The 17,907-nt window shown below is 37.1% G+C and overlaps 1 protein-coding gene across 1 annotated transcript in view; it reads right to left on the reverse strand.

Annotated features, from left to right (window-relative positions):
- LOC114038901 (probable polypeptide N-acetylgalactosaminyltransferase 8) overlaps nt 1-4,360 on the reverse strand; it is a 50,092-nt gene extending 45,732 nt beyond the window's left edge. Inside the window, 2 exon segments of the mRNA XM_027856413.1 lie at nt 1,643-1,809; nt 4,068-4,360. Coding sequence (XP_027712214.1) covers nt 1,643-1,809; nt 4,068-4,360 — 460 coding nt within the window.
- Nucleotides 4,361-17,907: the final 13,547 nt, after the last annotated feature.

Here is a 17,907-nt window from a genome sequence, read left to right on the forward strand (position 1 = left end):
AACTAAAGACTAAATTGCCAACATTTGCTGGATTATGGAGAAAGCAAGGGGGTTCCAGGAAAAAAAAAATCTACTTTTGCTTCATTGACTACAGTAAAGCCTTTGACCTTGTGGATTACAAAAAGTTGTGGCAATTCCTCAGAGTTGAGAGTATCAGATCCTCTCACTTGTCTCCTGAGGAACTATGCAGGCCAAGAAGCAACAGTTAAAACCAAACTTGGAACAGCTGATTCCATGAACTGTTGGAAAAGGAGTATAACAAGGTTGTATGTTGTCATCTTACTTATTTAACTTATATGCAGAGTTCATCATGTAAAATTCCAGATTTCTAGGAGAAATATCAACAATCTCAAATATGCGGAAGATACCCCTCTGACAGCTGATAGTGAAAAGGAATTAAGAAGCCTCTTCTTGAGTGTAAAAGAGAAGAAAGTAAATGTAAAAGCTAGCTTGAAGCTTAACATCAAAAAAAAAAAAAAAGATCTTGGCAACTGGTATCATCACTTCCTGAGAAATAGAGGAAGAAGAAATGGAAGCAGTATCAGATTCTTGGGCTCAAAGATCACTGTAAATAGTGACTGCAGCTGTGAAATTAAAAGATGCTCCTCTTGAAAGGAAAGCTATAACAAATCTGGACAGAGTACTAAAAAACAGACATCATCTTACCAGCAAAGGTTTGTATTGTCAAAGCTATGGGTTTTCCCAGTAGCAATGTATAGCTATGAGATTTGGACTATAAGGAACGCTGAGCACAGCAGAATTGATGCTTTCAAATTGTGGTGCTGGAGAAGACTTTTAAGAGTTCCTTGCCCATAATTCTGACTATTCATTGAAAGAACAAATTCTGAAGCTGAAGCTTAAATACTTTGGCCACATAATGAGAAGATAATACTCATTGGAAAAACATTCTGATGCTAGAAAAGATTGAAGACAAAAGGAGAAGGGGACAGCAGAAGGATGAGATAGATAGTGGATAGTGTAATGGAGCAAAGAGCATGAGCTTGGACAGACTTCAAGAGATAGTGGAGGACAGAAAGACCTGGTGTGCTATAGTCCATGGGGTCACAAAGAATCAAACATGACTGAATGACTGAACAACAATAGGGACTAAGCCTGTGATTTCATTGGTATAAGGAATTGCTTACTAAGGAAACTCTCTACCAATGAGGGCTGGCACTTTTTCTGTAACCTATAGTGCTACAGAGTTGCCTAGAACATTGAGAGGTTAAGCAACATTACCAGGGTAGCACAGCCACTATGTGTCAGAAATGAGACTTGAATCTAGGTCCTCCTCACTCTAAGACAAAATCTCTAACTGTCTAGGGGCCATACTGCCTCTCTTTTTTGTTTATTGGTTTGTTGGTCAAATAATCTGTGTAACCCATTTGTAATTATGTTAAATTTGATCTTTTTGCACTCATTTCCTGGGAATCCTGATTGGCAAGTGACCAGTTCAATACTGTTTCCCTTCTATAAGCTACTAGTGGATCCTTCCAATAGACAGGAGGGAATTCATTAAAAAGAATCCAATATGAGCAGGTACTATCATACATTCACACCAGCATTCTGCCTCCCCAGCATTCTCTGCTAGCTAACTCTAATTAGTCAGTGCCAGCCCTTTCCAAAGACAACTTTCACTTACCATTTGAGCTAAAATCATCCACCAGGATGAGCTCTTTCAGCAGGTGAGAAGGGGTTCTATGGATGATACTGGTAATGGCCCATTGTAAAATGGACAGAGCTTCATCCATAAATGTGATAACAACACTAAGGGTTGGAAGTCGTGGGGGATACTTCTTTTCAAGACACCTGTAAGAGACCTTGTGATATTTATATAATTTGGGGGAGAGTTTAGAGTCACCTCCAAAAGTCATCTCATTCATCCCCCTCAATTAAAGGCATGATTGAACAGTACCTCAGTCATACAAGACAATTTCTATGCACTTCTGAATAGGAGATTGAAACAGTGACAGTCAAGAAATTATTCTATATATTTTTTGCTAATCTCAATCCTTCTGGCTAAGAGGGAGAGATTATTTGTACTTCAGTGGATATTTTCAATTTGATGTCCTGCCACCTCTTATAATTCAAAATCTTTCAAATTAGAATTCCCCTTCCTAGCCCCTGGAAGTCAGCTTCACTCCCTAATTCTCCATTTTGTTAGTGGTACTACCACTAATAATTTAAAACCATAAAGAGAGACATCTGTGATTTCTTCTTCCCTTCATCAAGTCTTCATTAATTTTCCTTCAATGTGTCCCTTCCTCTATTTCTGCTGCCAATGCCCTACCTAGTTTAGGCTCTCAGACCTTTGTCCCTGGAGTAAGACAATAACTAACAAATCAGTTTCTCTGTCTCAGGTAAACTTTAATCTATCCTGCATGAAATTACCAAATTAAACTTTGTGGGATATTGCTTTCATTATCTCATTCCTCAGAACAAGAAACTATAAAGGCTCTCAGAAATTATAGGATGAGGTTTAAGTTCCTTAAGGACCTACATCAAATTATTTTAACAAATATACATATATTTATAATATATATTTATATGCATAAATACATATTTATTTATATATAATACATATGTATTTATATATTATATATATATTTGCTTTTTGGTGAGGCAATCAGGATTAAGTGACTTGCCCAGGGTCACACAGCTAGTAAGTGTCACGTCAAATGTCTGAGGCCAAATTTGAACTCAGGTCCTTCAGACTCCAAGGCTGGAGCTCTATCCACTGTGCCACCTAGCTGTCCCTTAACAAATATTTCTTAGCTACTATGTGTGAGGTACTATGGGAGTGGAGGGGGAGAATGTTGGGGAAGGGGAGTATTGGGAATATAGAAATGAAATGATACAGTCTCTGCCCTGAAGGAGTTTATAGATCTATAGAAGAAATAAGACATGTAGGGGCAGCTAGGTGGCGCAGTGGATAGAGCACTGGCCCTGAAGTCAGGAAGACCTGAGTTCAAATACAGCCTCAGACCAAACACTTGACACTTACTAGCTGTGTGACCCTGGGCAAGTCACTTAACCCCAATTGCCCCCCCCAAAAATAATAAGACATGTACATAAATGAGACAAACTTAACACAATGCGTGGTACATAAAATGTGTTTTTAAAAAGGCTTGTTGACTAACTGATACAAGGAAGAAGTGGTAAGTACAAAGGGAGAGATTCAAAGTCCTTGGGGATTTGGGAATACTGCATAGAAAAGAAATGAGTTGTGCACCGTATAAGGGCCTTGAAAGAATAGAAAGGGCTGTATCAGATTGCTCACAGTCTTGGGGAGGGAGGTGGGGAGGGAGGGGAAGAAAAATTTAAAACTCAAAAACTTATGGAAGTGATTGTTGATAATTAAAAATAAATTAATTTTTTTAAAAAAAGAAAGAATAGAAAAGGGAAAGAAGGGGGGAATGAGAGGAAGAGAGAGTAGGAAAATGAGAAGGGAAGACTGGGGAAAGGAGAAGGGAAAAGTGGGAAGAAAGGATCTAAATTGGGTCAGATATCAAAGAGGACCTTCCAAGAAGACTGTCTGAAAGAATAGAAGGCCAAGATACTGCTGGACTCAGTCACTTTATCTGTAAAATGGAAAGTAGAAATAAATAGTGGGAAGAAAAACTAGACCTGATCATCTCAGAGAACCTTTCCTACTATAAAATCTCTTATCACTTTATGAATTTTCTGTACATTTCTCATTTGCTCTGGAATTTTGAATGGGTCATTAAACTTTAGCACCTTAATTTCCTCCTCTCTAAAATAGGAAGCAAAACAGTACTGGGATAAGCAGAGGCCACTCTCTACCACTCTACTTGTTCTTCATTTTTTTTTAGGCAATTGGGGTTAACTTGCCCAGGGTCACACAGCTAGTAAGTGTCAAGTATCTGGTCTGAGACCGGATTTGAACTCAGGTCCTCCTAACTTCAAGGCCAGTGCTCTATCCATTGTGCCACCTAGCTGCCCTCTACTTGTTCTTCAGACCATCTTCTCTACTCCCCTAAAAATTTAGCCCCTAATTAAAAAGAGGCTGCTTGGGGTTGGGTAGACCAATACCATTTCCACGGTACCTGAGGGAACGAGTGTCTGGAATGGTTCAATTAAAGGGCAGGTGGTCACTGAAGTAAACATTGTAACCGTACAGGGAGAAGAGCATGAAGGCCTGGATCTGCTGGGCGTTGGTCAGGTTATCACCCCACTGTCGGAAAAGAGCAGAGTCTGGGAAAATTTTCCTCTGGAGCTTTCTGTGTCTTCTGGCTTTCACAAATGCTGAAATACCATTCCCTCTGGTATTCACCTTCACTAGAGATTTGTTCACAGCTTCTGGCTGTATTATGTCTTGGTGTATCGTAGCCTTTCTCATGGAGTTTTCAGCTGATGAATAGAAGAAAAACAAAACATTCAGGTGAACCACAATCAGCTGGATATTTCTATCTATTCCACTTTCTCCTAGACTCAACCAAAGATTAAGAGATCCTTGCCCCCAGAGGAAATTAAATATTCCTTAAAACTGTCTGGGTCTGTACCCAAACCTGTCCACCCTGGGTAGCACTCATCTTCCAGATCATTCCACCCAACTATACCATTAAAACTTATTTGGTTTGTATCCCATCCTTGCAAGAAATCTATTAGGTGTCTGATTAGCCTTTATCTGTCAAGGAAAATCACATTAAAGAGTGTTAGTATGAATCAGCTAGAAATATTTTCACCTGGACAAAGGCAAAAGGAAACTCACTTGGGGTACAGCTCTGGTTAGAGAAAGAAACAAAGCTAGAGATGCAAGCTGGATACAGTGTGGCCTCAGAGGGAAAGAAGCCTGAGAAAGAGCTGGAAAGTGGAGGAAGCGTGTTTGAGGAAATGTTCCAGGAAGGTTCTCTCAACAGACCCACGAACTTGTTTTGCTTTGTTTTTAAATACATTTTTTATAGTTACATTTCAATAAAACTGGTTTCCTTTGTGAAACTAGGTTCTTCATTTTATGTATTTAAAAGCATTATTTTAAGAAGGGGTCCATAGGCTTCACTGGAATGCCAACGGGGTCCGTTGCAAAACAAGAGATTAAGACCTACTGGTCTAAATTGTCTGCTCCAGCCAAAATCCTGGCTATTGTGCCCTACACAGAACTCCACTGTGTCTGAGGGATGAATATATTTCACCTTCCCAGAAATTTGTGCCCTTCAGCATGCATTTGTTTATGCCATTGCTTATACTTAGCTTACTTCTCTTTGTCTATTGAAATCTTACTAATCCTTCAATGATCAGTTCACATTCTATTAAATAATTTCAAGGTGCCACCACCACCAATCCAAGTTAGAAATAAAAATAATAGCTCCACACATTTATACAATGTTTTCCTCACAATAACTTTGTGAAGTAGATAATACAGTTACTATAATATTTCTCTCTCTGTATATATGTATATATATTTACATACATACATACACACACATAAAATTGTTATATGTGTATATACATACACACATATGTTTATACATATGTATGCATGTATATGTGTGTGTATACATACATATATATTAATTTGTTAAAAAAGGGCAGCTAGGTGGCTCAGTAGATAGAGTGCCCAGCCTGGAGTCAGGAAGACTCATCTTTATGAATTCAAATCCAGCCTCAAACACTTACTAGTTGTGTGACCCTGAGCATGTCATTTAACTATTCGCCTCAGTTTCTTTATCTGTAAAATGAGTTGGAGAAGGAAATAGCAAACTACTACAATATCATTGCCAAGAAAACCCTAAATGGGGTCACAAAGAGTTGGGCATGAATAAAAAACATCTGAACAACAGTTAAATTGCTAGGAAGTTTTCCTTATATCAAACTAAAATATACCTCCCTGCAACTATTCATATTCCCTGAAATTACTCCTAGTTGTACTTTCTGGGGCCAAGAAATATCCCTTTTCCATTGACAGGCCTTCAAATACTTGAACACTTTTATCGTGTCCTCCCTAAATCTCTTGCTCTCTAGGTGAAACGTTCCAAGTTTCTTTCAACTGATCATCATACAGCATAGTGCCCAATCCCCTCATGAGTCTGATTGCCCTTATATGAATCCACTCTAGTTTGTAAATATCCTTCTTAAAATGTGGGGCTTAATATTGTCTCATTTGTAGTTCACGTAAGTGACCAGGTCCTTTTCATATGAATTATTACACCCCTGTGACTCTCTCATGTCCCACTTGGCCCTTATAAGAAATGGGTCCAAGATACAAGGAGCTGGGAAGTTATCAGTACTAGATCAGCCTTTGTCGGGCTACAACAGAATGGACAATACCCATAAGGCAATCTATCATTACAAACTAACAGACAATCTAAAAGAATTAGGACAATGAGGTCAGAATGAAAACAGAAAATGGAAAAACTGGATCTTGAAATGATCAGAAAGCCTACATCTCAAGGTATAGTCAAAATGCAAACAGTGGGTTGTAAAACCAGTTAGGCAAACACATTCAAAGAACTCTGACTAGGGAGTGCAAAGAACCAGAAACCCTGGCCAGAAAGGTGAGCTGCAAATCCAGGATGCCAAGGAAATCTCTTTCCTTTTCCTAGACTAAACGTCCAGGTAAGTCTGTAGCCTGTAAACTGACAACAAGGGTTCATTGAGCTTGGATTTTTAAAGCCCTCCAATGTAGGGAACCCCCATCTCTCAAGCCACCCCCTTTCCACTTTAGGACAGCTCCAATTGTTATGAAATTTTTCCTTATATCAAGCCTAAATTTGCATCTTCACAATTTCTCCTACATTCGCCCCTGAGCTCAAGAAGAACAGGTCTAATTTCTCTTCCAGTTGACGTCCTACTAAATACTTTATTAATAATAACAATAATAATAATAAATAACTAGCATTTGTATAGCATCTACTATGTGCCAGACACCATGCTGCTCACTTTACAAATATGATCTCTTTGATGTTTACAACAATCCTGAAGATAGGTACTATTATGATCCCCATTTTATAATTGAGGAAACCGAGGCAAGCATAGGAAAAGTGGCTTGCTCAGAGTCACACTAGAGATAGTAAGTGTCTGAGGCCAGATATGGATTCAGGTCTTCCTGACTCCAGGTCCAGCCCTTTATCCACTGCACCACCTAGCTGCCTCTGCTTAAAGGGTATCTATTATATCCTTCCTAAACCTTATTTTCCATATGCTAAAGTCATCTTCTTCAACTTTTCTTATGTGCTATAATCTCAATATTTTTCACCATCCTGGCTGCTCCTCTAAAAATCTTCCTATTTTATTAATATCTTTCTTAAAATGCTGAAATCTAAAAAAGAACATAATGTTGCATATATGATCATATCAGTGATCATATCATGTCAATGAAATTTTCATCTCTATAGCTCTGGGCACTATACCCCCTATTTAAAAAAACATATTTACATATTATTCATGTTGTGAAAGTTGAATCAGAACAAAACGGGGGAAACCACAAGAAAGAAAAAAAGAGAGAGAAAATAGTATGCATTGATCTGCATCCAGACTCCACAGTTCTTTCTCTGGATGTGGATAGCATTTTCCATCATGAGTGTTTTGGAATTGTTTCAGATCATCGTATTGCTGAAAAGACCTAAGTCTATCAAAGTTGGTCATCGCACAATGTTGCTGCTACTGTGTACAGTGTTCTTCTCACTTCACTCAGCATCAGTTCAAATAAGTCTTTCCAGGTTTTTCTGAAATCCACCTGCTCATCATTTCTTATAGCATAATAGTATTCCATTACATTTATATACCACAACTTGTTCAGCCATTCCCCTACACTCCCTCTTAATACAGCCTGAGGTTACATTAGCTCTTTTAGCTGATATCAACTCACTATCAACTCACATTGAGTTTGTAGTCTGCTGAAATCCTCAGATCTTTTGAATGGGTGAATAAGTGAATGAACTGCTGTCAAGGTACTCATCATCCAGCTTGTACTCGTGAAATTGAGTTTTTGAACATTTGTCCCAATTAAATTTCAATCAAAATAATGTCAAGTTGGTTGCTGAGAGCTTTTTGCAGCCTGACTCTGTCATCCAAAGTGATAGATATGCCTCCCAGTTGTGTGTCTTCTGAAAATCTACAAGCATAGCATTTAGAGACAGCCAGGTGGTACAGTAGATAGAGTGCTGATTCCGGCATCAGGAAGACCTGAGTTCAGATATGGTCTCAGTCACTTGCCAGTTGTTCGAATCTTGGCAAGTCACTGAATCTCTCAGCCTCAGTTTTCTCAACTGTAAAATGAGGATAATAGCACCTAGCTCACAAAGCTGTTATGCAGATCAAGTGAATTAACATTTGTAAAGCACTTAGCACAGCACCTAGAACTTAGTAGGCACCATATAAGTACTTTTTCTCTTCCCATTTATATCTTTGCTTAAGTCATTGAAAAAATGGAAGAAATTGGAAAAAAAAAAGTCAAATAACAAAAGATCAAGCACCTGGGTCACTTCAACAGAACTCCCTCCAAAATAGCATCTAACCATTAATCAACAAATTGCTCTTTTGGTTCTGGTCATTCAATCAGATTCAAATCCATGTAATTATGTCAATGCCTAGGCCATATCTCTCCAACATCTCCCCAAGAATACCATTAAAGGCTCTGTGAGGTGATTTGCTAAGAACGGTAGAGAATTTCCCTATAGTCTGTTTGAAGATATAGATCCAGACCTTAGAAGTCATCTAGTCCAACTCCTTCATTTTACTAATGAGGAAACTAAGGCTTAGAGAGACCAAGTGACTTATGTAAGGTCACACAGATGAGTAAGGGGCTAGGATTTGAACCCCAGATCTTCAGACTCCAAATCCAGAATCCTTTCCACTGTTCCATGCTACCTCACCAAAATTGGAAAATAACCCCAAAGTCAGAAGCTGGGTGACTATGGAGTATACCATGCCCTAAGCAAAAATAGGGATGTTTAGAGCAAGGGAAGGTTAAGAGGGTCAACTTATTAGCTAATTTTGTACTTGGTATGTTTGAGGTACCAATAGGACATCCAAGTGGAAGTGTCCAACAGGCTATTAGAGATGTAAGAATGGAAATGGATTAAGACTAACTATGTATGTTTAGAAGTCATCTGTGTACAGATAATTAGACCCATGAGAATTTATGAGATTACCAAGAGAATGTAAAGAGAGAAGACACATGGACTTTAGGGACACCCATGTTTAGGGGGAGGGAGACAGATGATGAGGCTAACAAAGAAAAGGAATGGTCAATATAGGCAGAAGGAAAACCATAGAGTCATGGAAGTCAAAGGAGAACAAAGTATTCTAATTTTCTCAGTTGCTAGTGCTCCCTACTCCACCAAAATCACTTTGTTCCTATTTCAAATTTACTTATATGCATATAGGTTGTTTTTCCTGAAAAAAAAAATGTAAGCTCTTTGAGGACAGACACTCTTGTTTTTGTATCTCCAGTGCCTACCATAGTACCCGGCACCCAATAGGTGCTAAATGAATGCTCATTTAATGAATGAATGAATTTGGAAAACTGTAGACCCTATTTGGGAGCCCACACAGGAATCTTGATGCACTGCGATTGAGATATATCTGCTTGAAATGTCAACCCACAACCTAGCTCTGAGAACCTCCAGAAGGAGGAGTATGTAGGTTAAGCAACCTTCAGTTACAAAGCCTTGGCAGAAGTATGGGCAAGGATCAGTGAAACATAAGCGTAAAAGCCATTAGGCATCAGGGTCCTCTGAACAAACAACTACCACACAGTGGTTAAAGCTTCTTCCCACTAGTTTTGGATTCCTTAGACCCCAATTTGAGTTACTTTGAGAATGCTTCTCAGACTTTGCTGCCCCTGGTACACACAGTGAACTAAAAGGATGACGAGGAATTGATCAATGGATGTGTGCCACACCCCATCTCTAATCTCCCACACATTCAATAAACTCCAGTAGTTAACTATCACCTCCAGAAAAAAATTAAAAATCCTGTTTGTCATTCAAAGTCCTTTATAGCCTTGTCCCCTCCTAACTTTCTATTCTTTTTATACCTTACTCTTCACACCAACTGCCTCATACTCTCTGTAACCCAGTGACACTGGTCTCCTTGATGTTCCTCACATAAGATGCTCCATCTCCAGACTCTGGGGATTTTTAACTGGCTGCCCCCATGCCTGGAATTCTCTCCCCTTCATCTCCATTTCTTGGCTTCCTATGAACCCGAGCTAAAATCCTACCTTCTTCAATAAACTTTTTTGGCCCTCCTTGATGATAACACCTTCCTTCTATTGATTCTGTCCAATTCATATCTCATTTTTATGATTCTTTTCATTTTGTCTACTCCACTAGACTGGGGAATCCTTGAAAGCAAGAGGTGTTTTTGCCTTTATTTGTATCTCCAGCACTTAGCACAGTGTCTGATACATTGTAGGCACATAACAAATGCTCATTGAATTACTGACTAGTAGTTGCTAATATTTGTATATAGTGTTGCTTACATTTTCATAGAGTGCAATTTTTAGTTGAGCAACTAAATACTAAAAATCCGTCTTTAGACATGTTTTAAAGCATACTCCTTCAGTGAAAATCATGACCATGAACATACTGGACATACCCTCTGCATGGTTCTTTCCCATAGTCTGTGATTCAAAGGGGTCCAAACCTAACCCAAATCATGTAACATCCATTGAGGTTGATTTATCATTGTTGAATTGCCTCTGGAAGGATGTGGATAGGTCTTCTCTTCCCTTGCAGGTATCTGTATGTTTAGTTTTGGAACAATCTTCTTGATAAAAAGGAAGAAGATGATGTAGAGGGCAAAGAGCAGAGGCAGCCCTGTGAGGAAGACCTTTAGGAACCTCCCTAGCAACATCTTCTGCCTACTTTCCCTTGCTGGTTCAGCTCCCTTGTCCTTTGGAGGGTTGGGGTGGAAAAAAGGATAAAAAAGGTATGGGCTTCTTCCCCAGGGCGTCTTCAGCAAAAGCACAGTATTGTCAAGTGTTACATTATTACACTACCAAAGAATCAGGTGTTTCCTACTCAGTGAAGCTATTTGAGCTAGCCCAGCTCTCAGGACAGTTTCAAACTTTTAGAACATGCTTGAATGGATTTCCAAGAACTACTGGGTCAGTCAGGCATACCTTACAAGGCTTCAGAAATCAGACTAAATGTTATGTATCCAACTAGATGAGGCTTTTTTTTTTTAATCTTAAGGGGAAACTTACATGGAAATGTAGCAGGGAATGTGAGACCTAATTAGTATATGTGCAAAGAAGGGAAAAGTAAGGTTAAAAAAAAAAAAGAATCTATAGATATCTTTCCAATGCAAAAGAAGCCTCCAGAAAACAGTGACCTACACAGATCATATTCCTAAACATTGTGTTGACTCAGGCCAGATGGGAATGGAATGAAATTTGACACAATAAAGGATATGCTTCATTGAGATTTCCTTCATTCACTTATATTTCTGCCTTCATTGTAACCAAGTTGTGGCAAAGTAGCATGACTTTGAGAAGAATGTTAAACATTTATTAAGCACCTACTACACACACAATATTCTGAGGGTATAGGAGGGAAGGGAAAGGGATAAACGAAAAGTTTAGATAATGTGAGGTCTCTATCCCCAAGGAGCTTACAGACTAATAAGAGAATAACATAGACACTGGGAATATTAATATACAAGATGACATAGGGATTGTATATAGAACAAACAGAATGACTGCAACAACAACAACAAGAATATCTAAAACTTACACCCAATAAATACAAACCTGTATTCCAGGTAAAGACACTTGAGTTCTCATCCATCTCTGACCCGTCTTCCCAAATCTCCTTTTAGCTCCAACTCACATCTTTAAGGTAGCATTGGGCAAATTGGTGAACCACTCTGTGCCTTGGGTTTTTATAAGTTTCTTTAAAAATATTTAATAGCTCCCATTGCCTACCAAATAAAGTCTTTATCCTTGTATTCAAGACCTTTCTCCAGTTTGGCTCCAATGGCTCCCTCTACTCTAGATTGCTTTTCTGTGGATATGTATTGTGGGGTGATACAAAAGAGCTTTTAGGTCCCTGGGTGGATAACATTTACAAAAAGAAATGTGCATATGCCAGAGAATCAATTACAAAATAAATGCCTAGTTAAAAAACATATGGCCTAGGCCTAGCCATCTTTCTTGGAGAAAAGTGAGGTAGGGCAGTGTTTCCTAACCAGCGCTGGTAAGATTCACTAAGTCTGTCAAAATTGGTTGTCTTTACAATAATGCTATATTTTTATGCATCCTTAGAGTTTGTTTTGTTTAGGATTAATTTCTCTCTTAATTTACTCTTCCTCTAATTCCCCTTTTCATTTTTCCCTCCTATTTCCCTATTGAGTAAATGTATATTTCTGCACCCATCTGTGTGTGTGTGTGTGTGTGTATACTCTTCCCTCCTTTGACCAGTTCAGATGAGAGTGAAGTTCAAATGTCAGCCCCTCCCAATACTCCTTCCTCCTTTTTTGTGTAGATACATATTTATTCACACTGATTATGTGAGATTATTTTCCCTAGATTTCTTCCCCTTCCCCTCCCCTACTCACTGTACTCCCCTTACACCTTCTTTCCATTTTTCTTTTAAGATCATCAAGATATAACAAAACCACCCCTAGACCTATCTAATTCAACTCTCTCTATGACCCTTGATGATGAAGTTCAGAGAGGACACATATATCATCTCCATATTCGAATATAAGCCATTTATCCTTGTTTGATCCCTTATGATTGTTCATTCACATTTACCTTATTATGTTTCTCTTGACTCCAGTGCTTATACTTCAAAGTTTCTACACAGCTCTGGTCTTTTCATTAGAAATATTTGGAAGTCTTCCATTTCATGAAAGGCCCATTTTCCTCCCATAGGACTATACTCAGTTTTTCTGGATAAGTTATTCTTGGCTGTAAGTCTATATCCTTTATCTTTTGGAATATTATATTACAAGCTTTCTTTTCCTTTATGGTGGTGGCTGCTAAATCATGTATGATTTACCACTAACTGTGGTTCCTTGGTAGTTATATTTTTTCTTTTCAGCTGCTTGAAGTATTTTTTGCTTTGACCTGAAAGCTCTAGATTTGGGCTATATTATTCTTGGAAGTTTTCATTTTGGGGTTTCTTTTAGGAGATAACTGGGTAGACTCTTTCTATTTCTACTTTGCCTTCTGGTTCTAAGAGATATGGAAAGCTTTCTTTTCTGATTTCCCAAAATATGATCCCCAGGACCTTCCTTTAATTATGACTTTCAGGTAGTCCAATGATTCTTAAATCATCTCTCCTCCATCTGTTTCTCAGGTCAGTTATTTTTGGTACCAGAAACCTTATATTTCCTCCAATTTTTTTCTAGCCTTTTGACCTTGTTTTAATATTTCTTATTGTCTCTTGGAGTAATTTGCTTCTGTTTAGTCCACTCTAATATTCAGGGAGTTTGTTATTTGGGCAAGGTTTTATACCTGTTATGCCAAGCTATTGCTTTCCTTTCCAACTTTTTCATAGCTTATTTCTTTTCTAATTTTTCTTCCATATTTTCTTTTCTTTTCGTATATATGTGAAAGCTCTAGAAGAAAAATTAGAAAAGAAATAATATATATACATATATAGCTATCTATAAACATACACATATATGTAAGACTGTACTATGCATATTTCCACTTGTCACCTTTTTCTCTGAAGGTGGATAGCATCTGTCCATGTTTTTCTAAATCAACTAGCTCTTCATTTTCTACAGCACAATCACATCTTATCTGAGAGATTTTCTATGAAAGTTTATTTCCCCAATTTTCTGTATTCCTTTTATTCTTGGCTACATTGATTTTATTTATACCAGAAAATTTTCAATTTAAAATAATTGAAGTTATCCATTTTACATTTCAGCAATGTTGTTACCTTATAATATAGCTTAAAGCCTAATTCTGCTGAATCTGCTTCCTTTACATATTTTCCCCCTGGTTTCTTTGAAATTCCTGAACTTTTATTCTTCTAAATGAACTTTGTTATGATTTTTTCTAACTCAGTAAGATAATTTTTTTAGTAATTTATTTGGGATGGCATTGAATAAATAGATTAGTTAGGTATAACTGTCTTTTTTTATTGTATTGGCTTTACCTACCCATGGACAATAAATATTACTACAATTATAAAGATCTGACTTTATTTGTAAAAAAAGGTATTTTATGTTTATGTTCATAGAGTTCCTGTGTCTGTTTTGGCAGGTATACTCTCAGGTATTTTATACTGTCTAATCATTTTAAATTGTCTAAAACAATATTAAATAATATTGCTGACAGTGTAATTTCCCTATTTTTTTCTTTTGATTAAATCTATTTTAGCTTTAACTTTGTCCAAGATAATGATTACTGCTTCTGCTTTTTTTTACATAATAAATTCTACTCCTGCCCTTTATTTTATCTTTGTGTATATTTCTCATTTTTATAGTGTTTCCTGAAAGCAACATATTGTTGAATTTACATTTTTAATCTGCTATCCATTTCTGTTTTATGGGTAAATTCATCCCATTCACATTCTAAGCTATAATTACTTGTGGATTTTCCTCCTTCCTATTTTTCCTCACTATCCTTCTCACCCTATTTACCCTATCCTCCCTCACTCCTCAGCTTTCCTTGTACCCACTACTTTCCCCTCCTATTTCTTAACCTACCTACCCCTCCAAGAGTGCCTCCCTTATTCTCTTCCGTTGCCCTATCCCTTTGCCCTTTGATTTCTTTCTGAGAAGACTTTTATATCCTTCTAGATTATGTGTGTGTGTGTGTGTGTGTATTGTTCCCTCTTTAACCCATTCTGGATGACAGTCAGGTTCCAACACTTCCCATCCTCCCCCTTACTAGCTTCTTCTGTATCAGTTTTTCTTTTTATGCCTCATTTGTATGAAATAATTGTTCCTTTTTATCTCTTCCTATAGTTTTATTTTTTTTTAGAATCACTCCATCATACACAGCTCAGCTCAAGCCTTTCTCTCAAACTACTGAAATAATGATGACAGTCATAAGAGTACTGATATCATTTTCACATATAAGAAGTAAACAACTTGACCTTATTAAGTACCTTATTAAGTCTTTAATGTTTACCTTATATTTCTCCTGGATCTTATATGCTGAGTTTTCCCTTAAGATCTGTGGTGTTTTTGTCACAAATACCTAAAAGCTTTTCAGGTAATTAAATGTCCTTTTTTTTTTCCATTCAGGATTATATTTAACTTTGTTGGGTTTAAGTTACCCTTGATGGTGACCACTCTTTTGCTCTATGAAATATAGTATACCAAGACCTACAGTCCTTCATGTAGCTGGTAGGTCTTGTGTAATCCTTATTGTAACTCTATAATATTTAAATTGTTTTTGTTGCTTGCAATATTTTCTTCTTAACCTGGGAACTTTGAAATTTGGCTATGATATTTCTGTAAGTTTTCCTTCTGGGCTCTCATTCAGGTAGTGATTGGTGGATTTTTTTTTCTATTTCTACTTTGCCTTCTTGTTCTAAAACTTCAGGGTAATTTCCTTAATAATTTCTTGTAATATTATATCAAGATTCTTTTTTTAGTCATAATTTTCAGGTAGTCTGACTATTCTTATATTATTTCTCCTCTATCTGCTCTCCAGATCAGTTGTTTTTTCTGAAGTGATGTCTCACATTCTCTTCTATATTTTCATTCTTTTGATTTTGTTTATTTCTTAGTGTCTTAAAATGTCTTTAGCTTTTCCTTGCCCAATTCTAGTTTTCAAGGAATTATTTTCTTCTATAAGTTTTAATTCTCTATTTCAAGTTGCTCAACTTTCTTTTCATAATTTTCTTGATTGTCTTGTATTGCTTTTATTTTTTCTAATTTTCCTCAATCTCTCTTATTTGATTTTTAAAGTCCTTTTAAAGTACTTCCAAAAACTCTTTTTGTGCTTGGGACCATTTGACATTTCTCATTGAAAAAGAAGTGGCTTTTTTAGCTGTATTATCTTGGTCTAAATATGAACATAGATCTTCTCTATCCCTATAGTAGCTATCTATGGGTGGCTTCTTTCCCCTTTGCTTACTCATTTTTCATTTTATTTTATTTTAATTTTTTAGCAGCTATTAGTATAATCAAGTTCTAGTCCTGAGGTATGGAGAATGATGCTCCCAGTCTCAGGTCTTTCTTACTGTTATTTTCTAAGGTCTGTCCCAGGGCCTAACCTTGGGATCTCCTCTCCACTTTTAAGCCACAGCTAGGGTCCCCATCCATGCTGTCTTACAAATGATCTTGCTCCCTGTATTCTCTCGGGTGGCTGAAAACTACAACTGTCCTCTCCGCCCTGGAGCTGAAACCAGGAACTCTGCTCCCCTGCTAGTGTCCAAGGCCAATACAGAGAAGAAAGCCCAGGACAGAACCTTGGGGAATACCCACAGTTAGAAAATAATGAATAATGTGAATATGAATAATGAACCAGCAAAAATCAATGTTTTGGTTTAAGTATGTTTTTTCAACATCATACATAACGTTTGCCTTTCTTTATCTAGAAACATACAGAAAATTGAACCAGAAATTAAAAAGGAATGTTCCCCTTACTTCAGGACATGACATTCTATACAAATGGGGATTTCAGAACACTTCCTGGAATTATAATCCTCTCCACTGGGGGAGAAATACAGAAAGAAGGGGGAACAAAACCCTCAATTCAAATAAGTGGTCCTGCTTGAAGATTTATAGACATGACCAAAAGTTTATTCAATAGAAACTAGGAAGTAATTTTCTCATTACTTTCCTCCCGCTGCTTTTCTACTTAGTTTTAGTAGTATAATTTAGTAGAAGAGTCTATTATTCCTCAGCAATAGGAATAGTAAGAATGTTCACTTTGGGGGGGGGGTGTTAAGGTGATGCTCAGAAATATGGGATGCCTTCCTTAATGATTAAATATTACATATCATGTATCATTAACCAAATAATTACATATCATGTATCATTAATCAATGATTAAATATTTCATATCATTCTTCCTAATTTTCTCTGAAACTGGTTTTCTTTTCTTATTTAATTTTTGTTCAATTGGGCAGGGGCTGTGAGGAGAAAAATACTTGTTAATTGAAAAAATAAAAACTCTAAAAGATCTGAATTAGTTGTAACATTGATGATGTTTTTTTTTCTACTAATGGAAACGACCACACTTTATGCCTGGGATGCTACTGGTTAGGAAAAGATTTGTCCAAGACTCTTCTCTTTCTCGCCCCTCCCCCAAAAATCATGTACTAATTTTACACATGATTTTGATACTTATTCCCAGAGATTAGGAAAGACCTGAAGCTCTTGAATCTTTCATGGTGCTGGTTCATGGCTTTTATTAAATAGTACCTACTTACTCTGTCTCTGTGATCACAGCTCAATCTGTTCTCATCATGGGATTATGTGTTCTCCACATGAGAGTAAATTGTGCTCAAAATCAATCATGAGGATCAGTGTGACCCTATGGGAGTTTTGCTGTGCTGTGGTAATGAAGGTTTACCTTGGAAACAAAAGGCTTCATTTTAGATCTTAGAGAGAGAAGTTCAGATTAATAATAGTTGACATTTTGGGGTGCCCTAAAGTTTGATCCTCACAACAACATACTATACGAATTATTATATCCAACTTACAGTTTGTTCTAACATTTTTGCAAGGTAATTTAGAGGTTGCAGGGACATTAGAGATCAATGACCTCCTTGTGGTATAAAATTAATAACAGAATCTCTGAATCAAAGATCCAGAGATATTTGGTCCAGGTAGATATTTGCCACTTATTTGCATAATCCAAAACTGCTTTCCAAAATGGTTGCATTACTTCACAGCTCTACCAATACATTTGTGTACCTATCTTCCCACAACCCGTCTAAAATTGACTTGTCTTTTGTCATCTCTGCCAATTTGCTGTTTTGATATGCATTTCTCTTATTATTAGTGATTTGGAGCATTCTT

Source organism: Vombatus ursinus, unplaced genomic scaffold, assembly GCF_900497805.2.
Source record: "Vombatus ursinus unplaced genomic scaffold, bare-nosed wombat genome assembly UNPS02011431.1, whole genome shotgun sequence".
NCBI classification, from domain to species: domain Eukaryota; kingdom Metazoa; phylum Chordata; class Mammalia; order Diprotodontia; family Vombatidae; genus Vombatus; species Vombatus ursinus.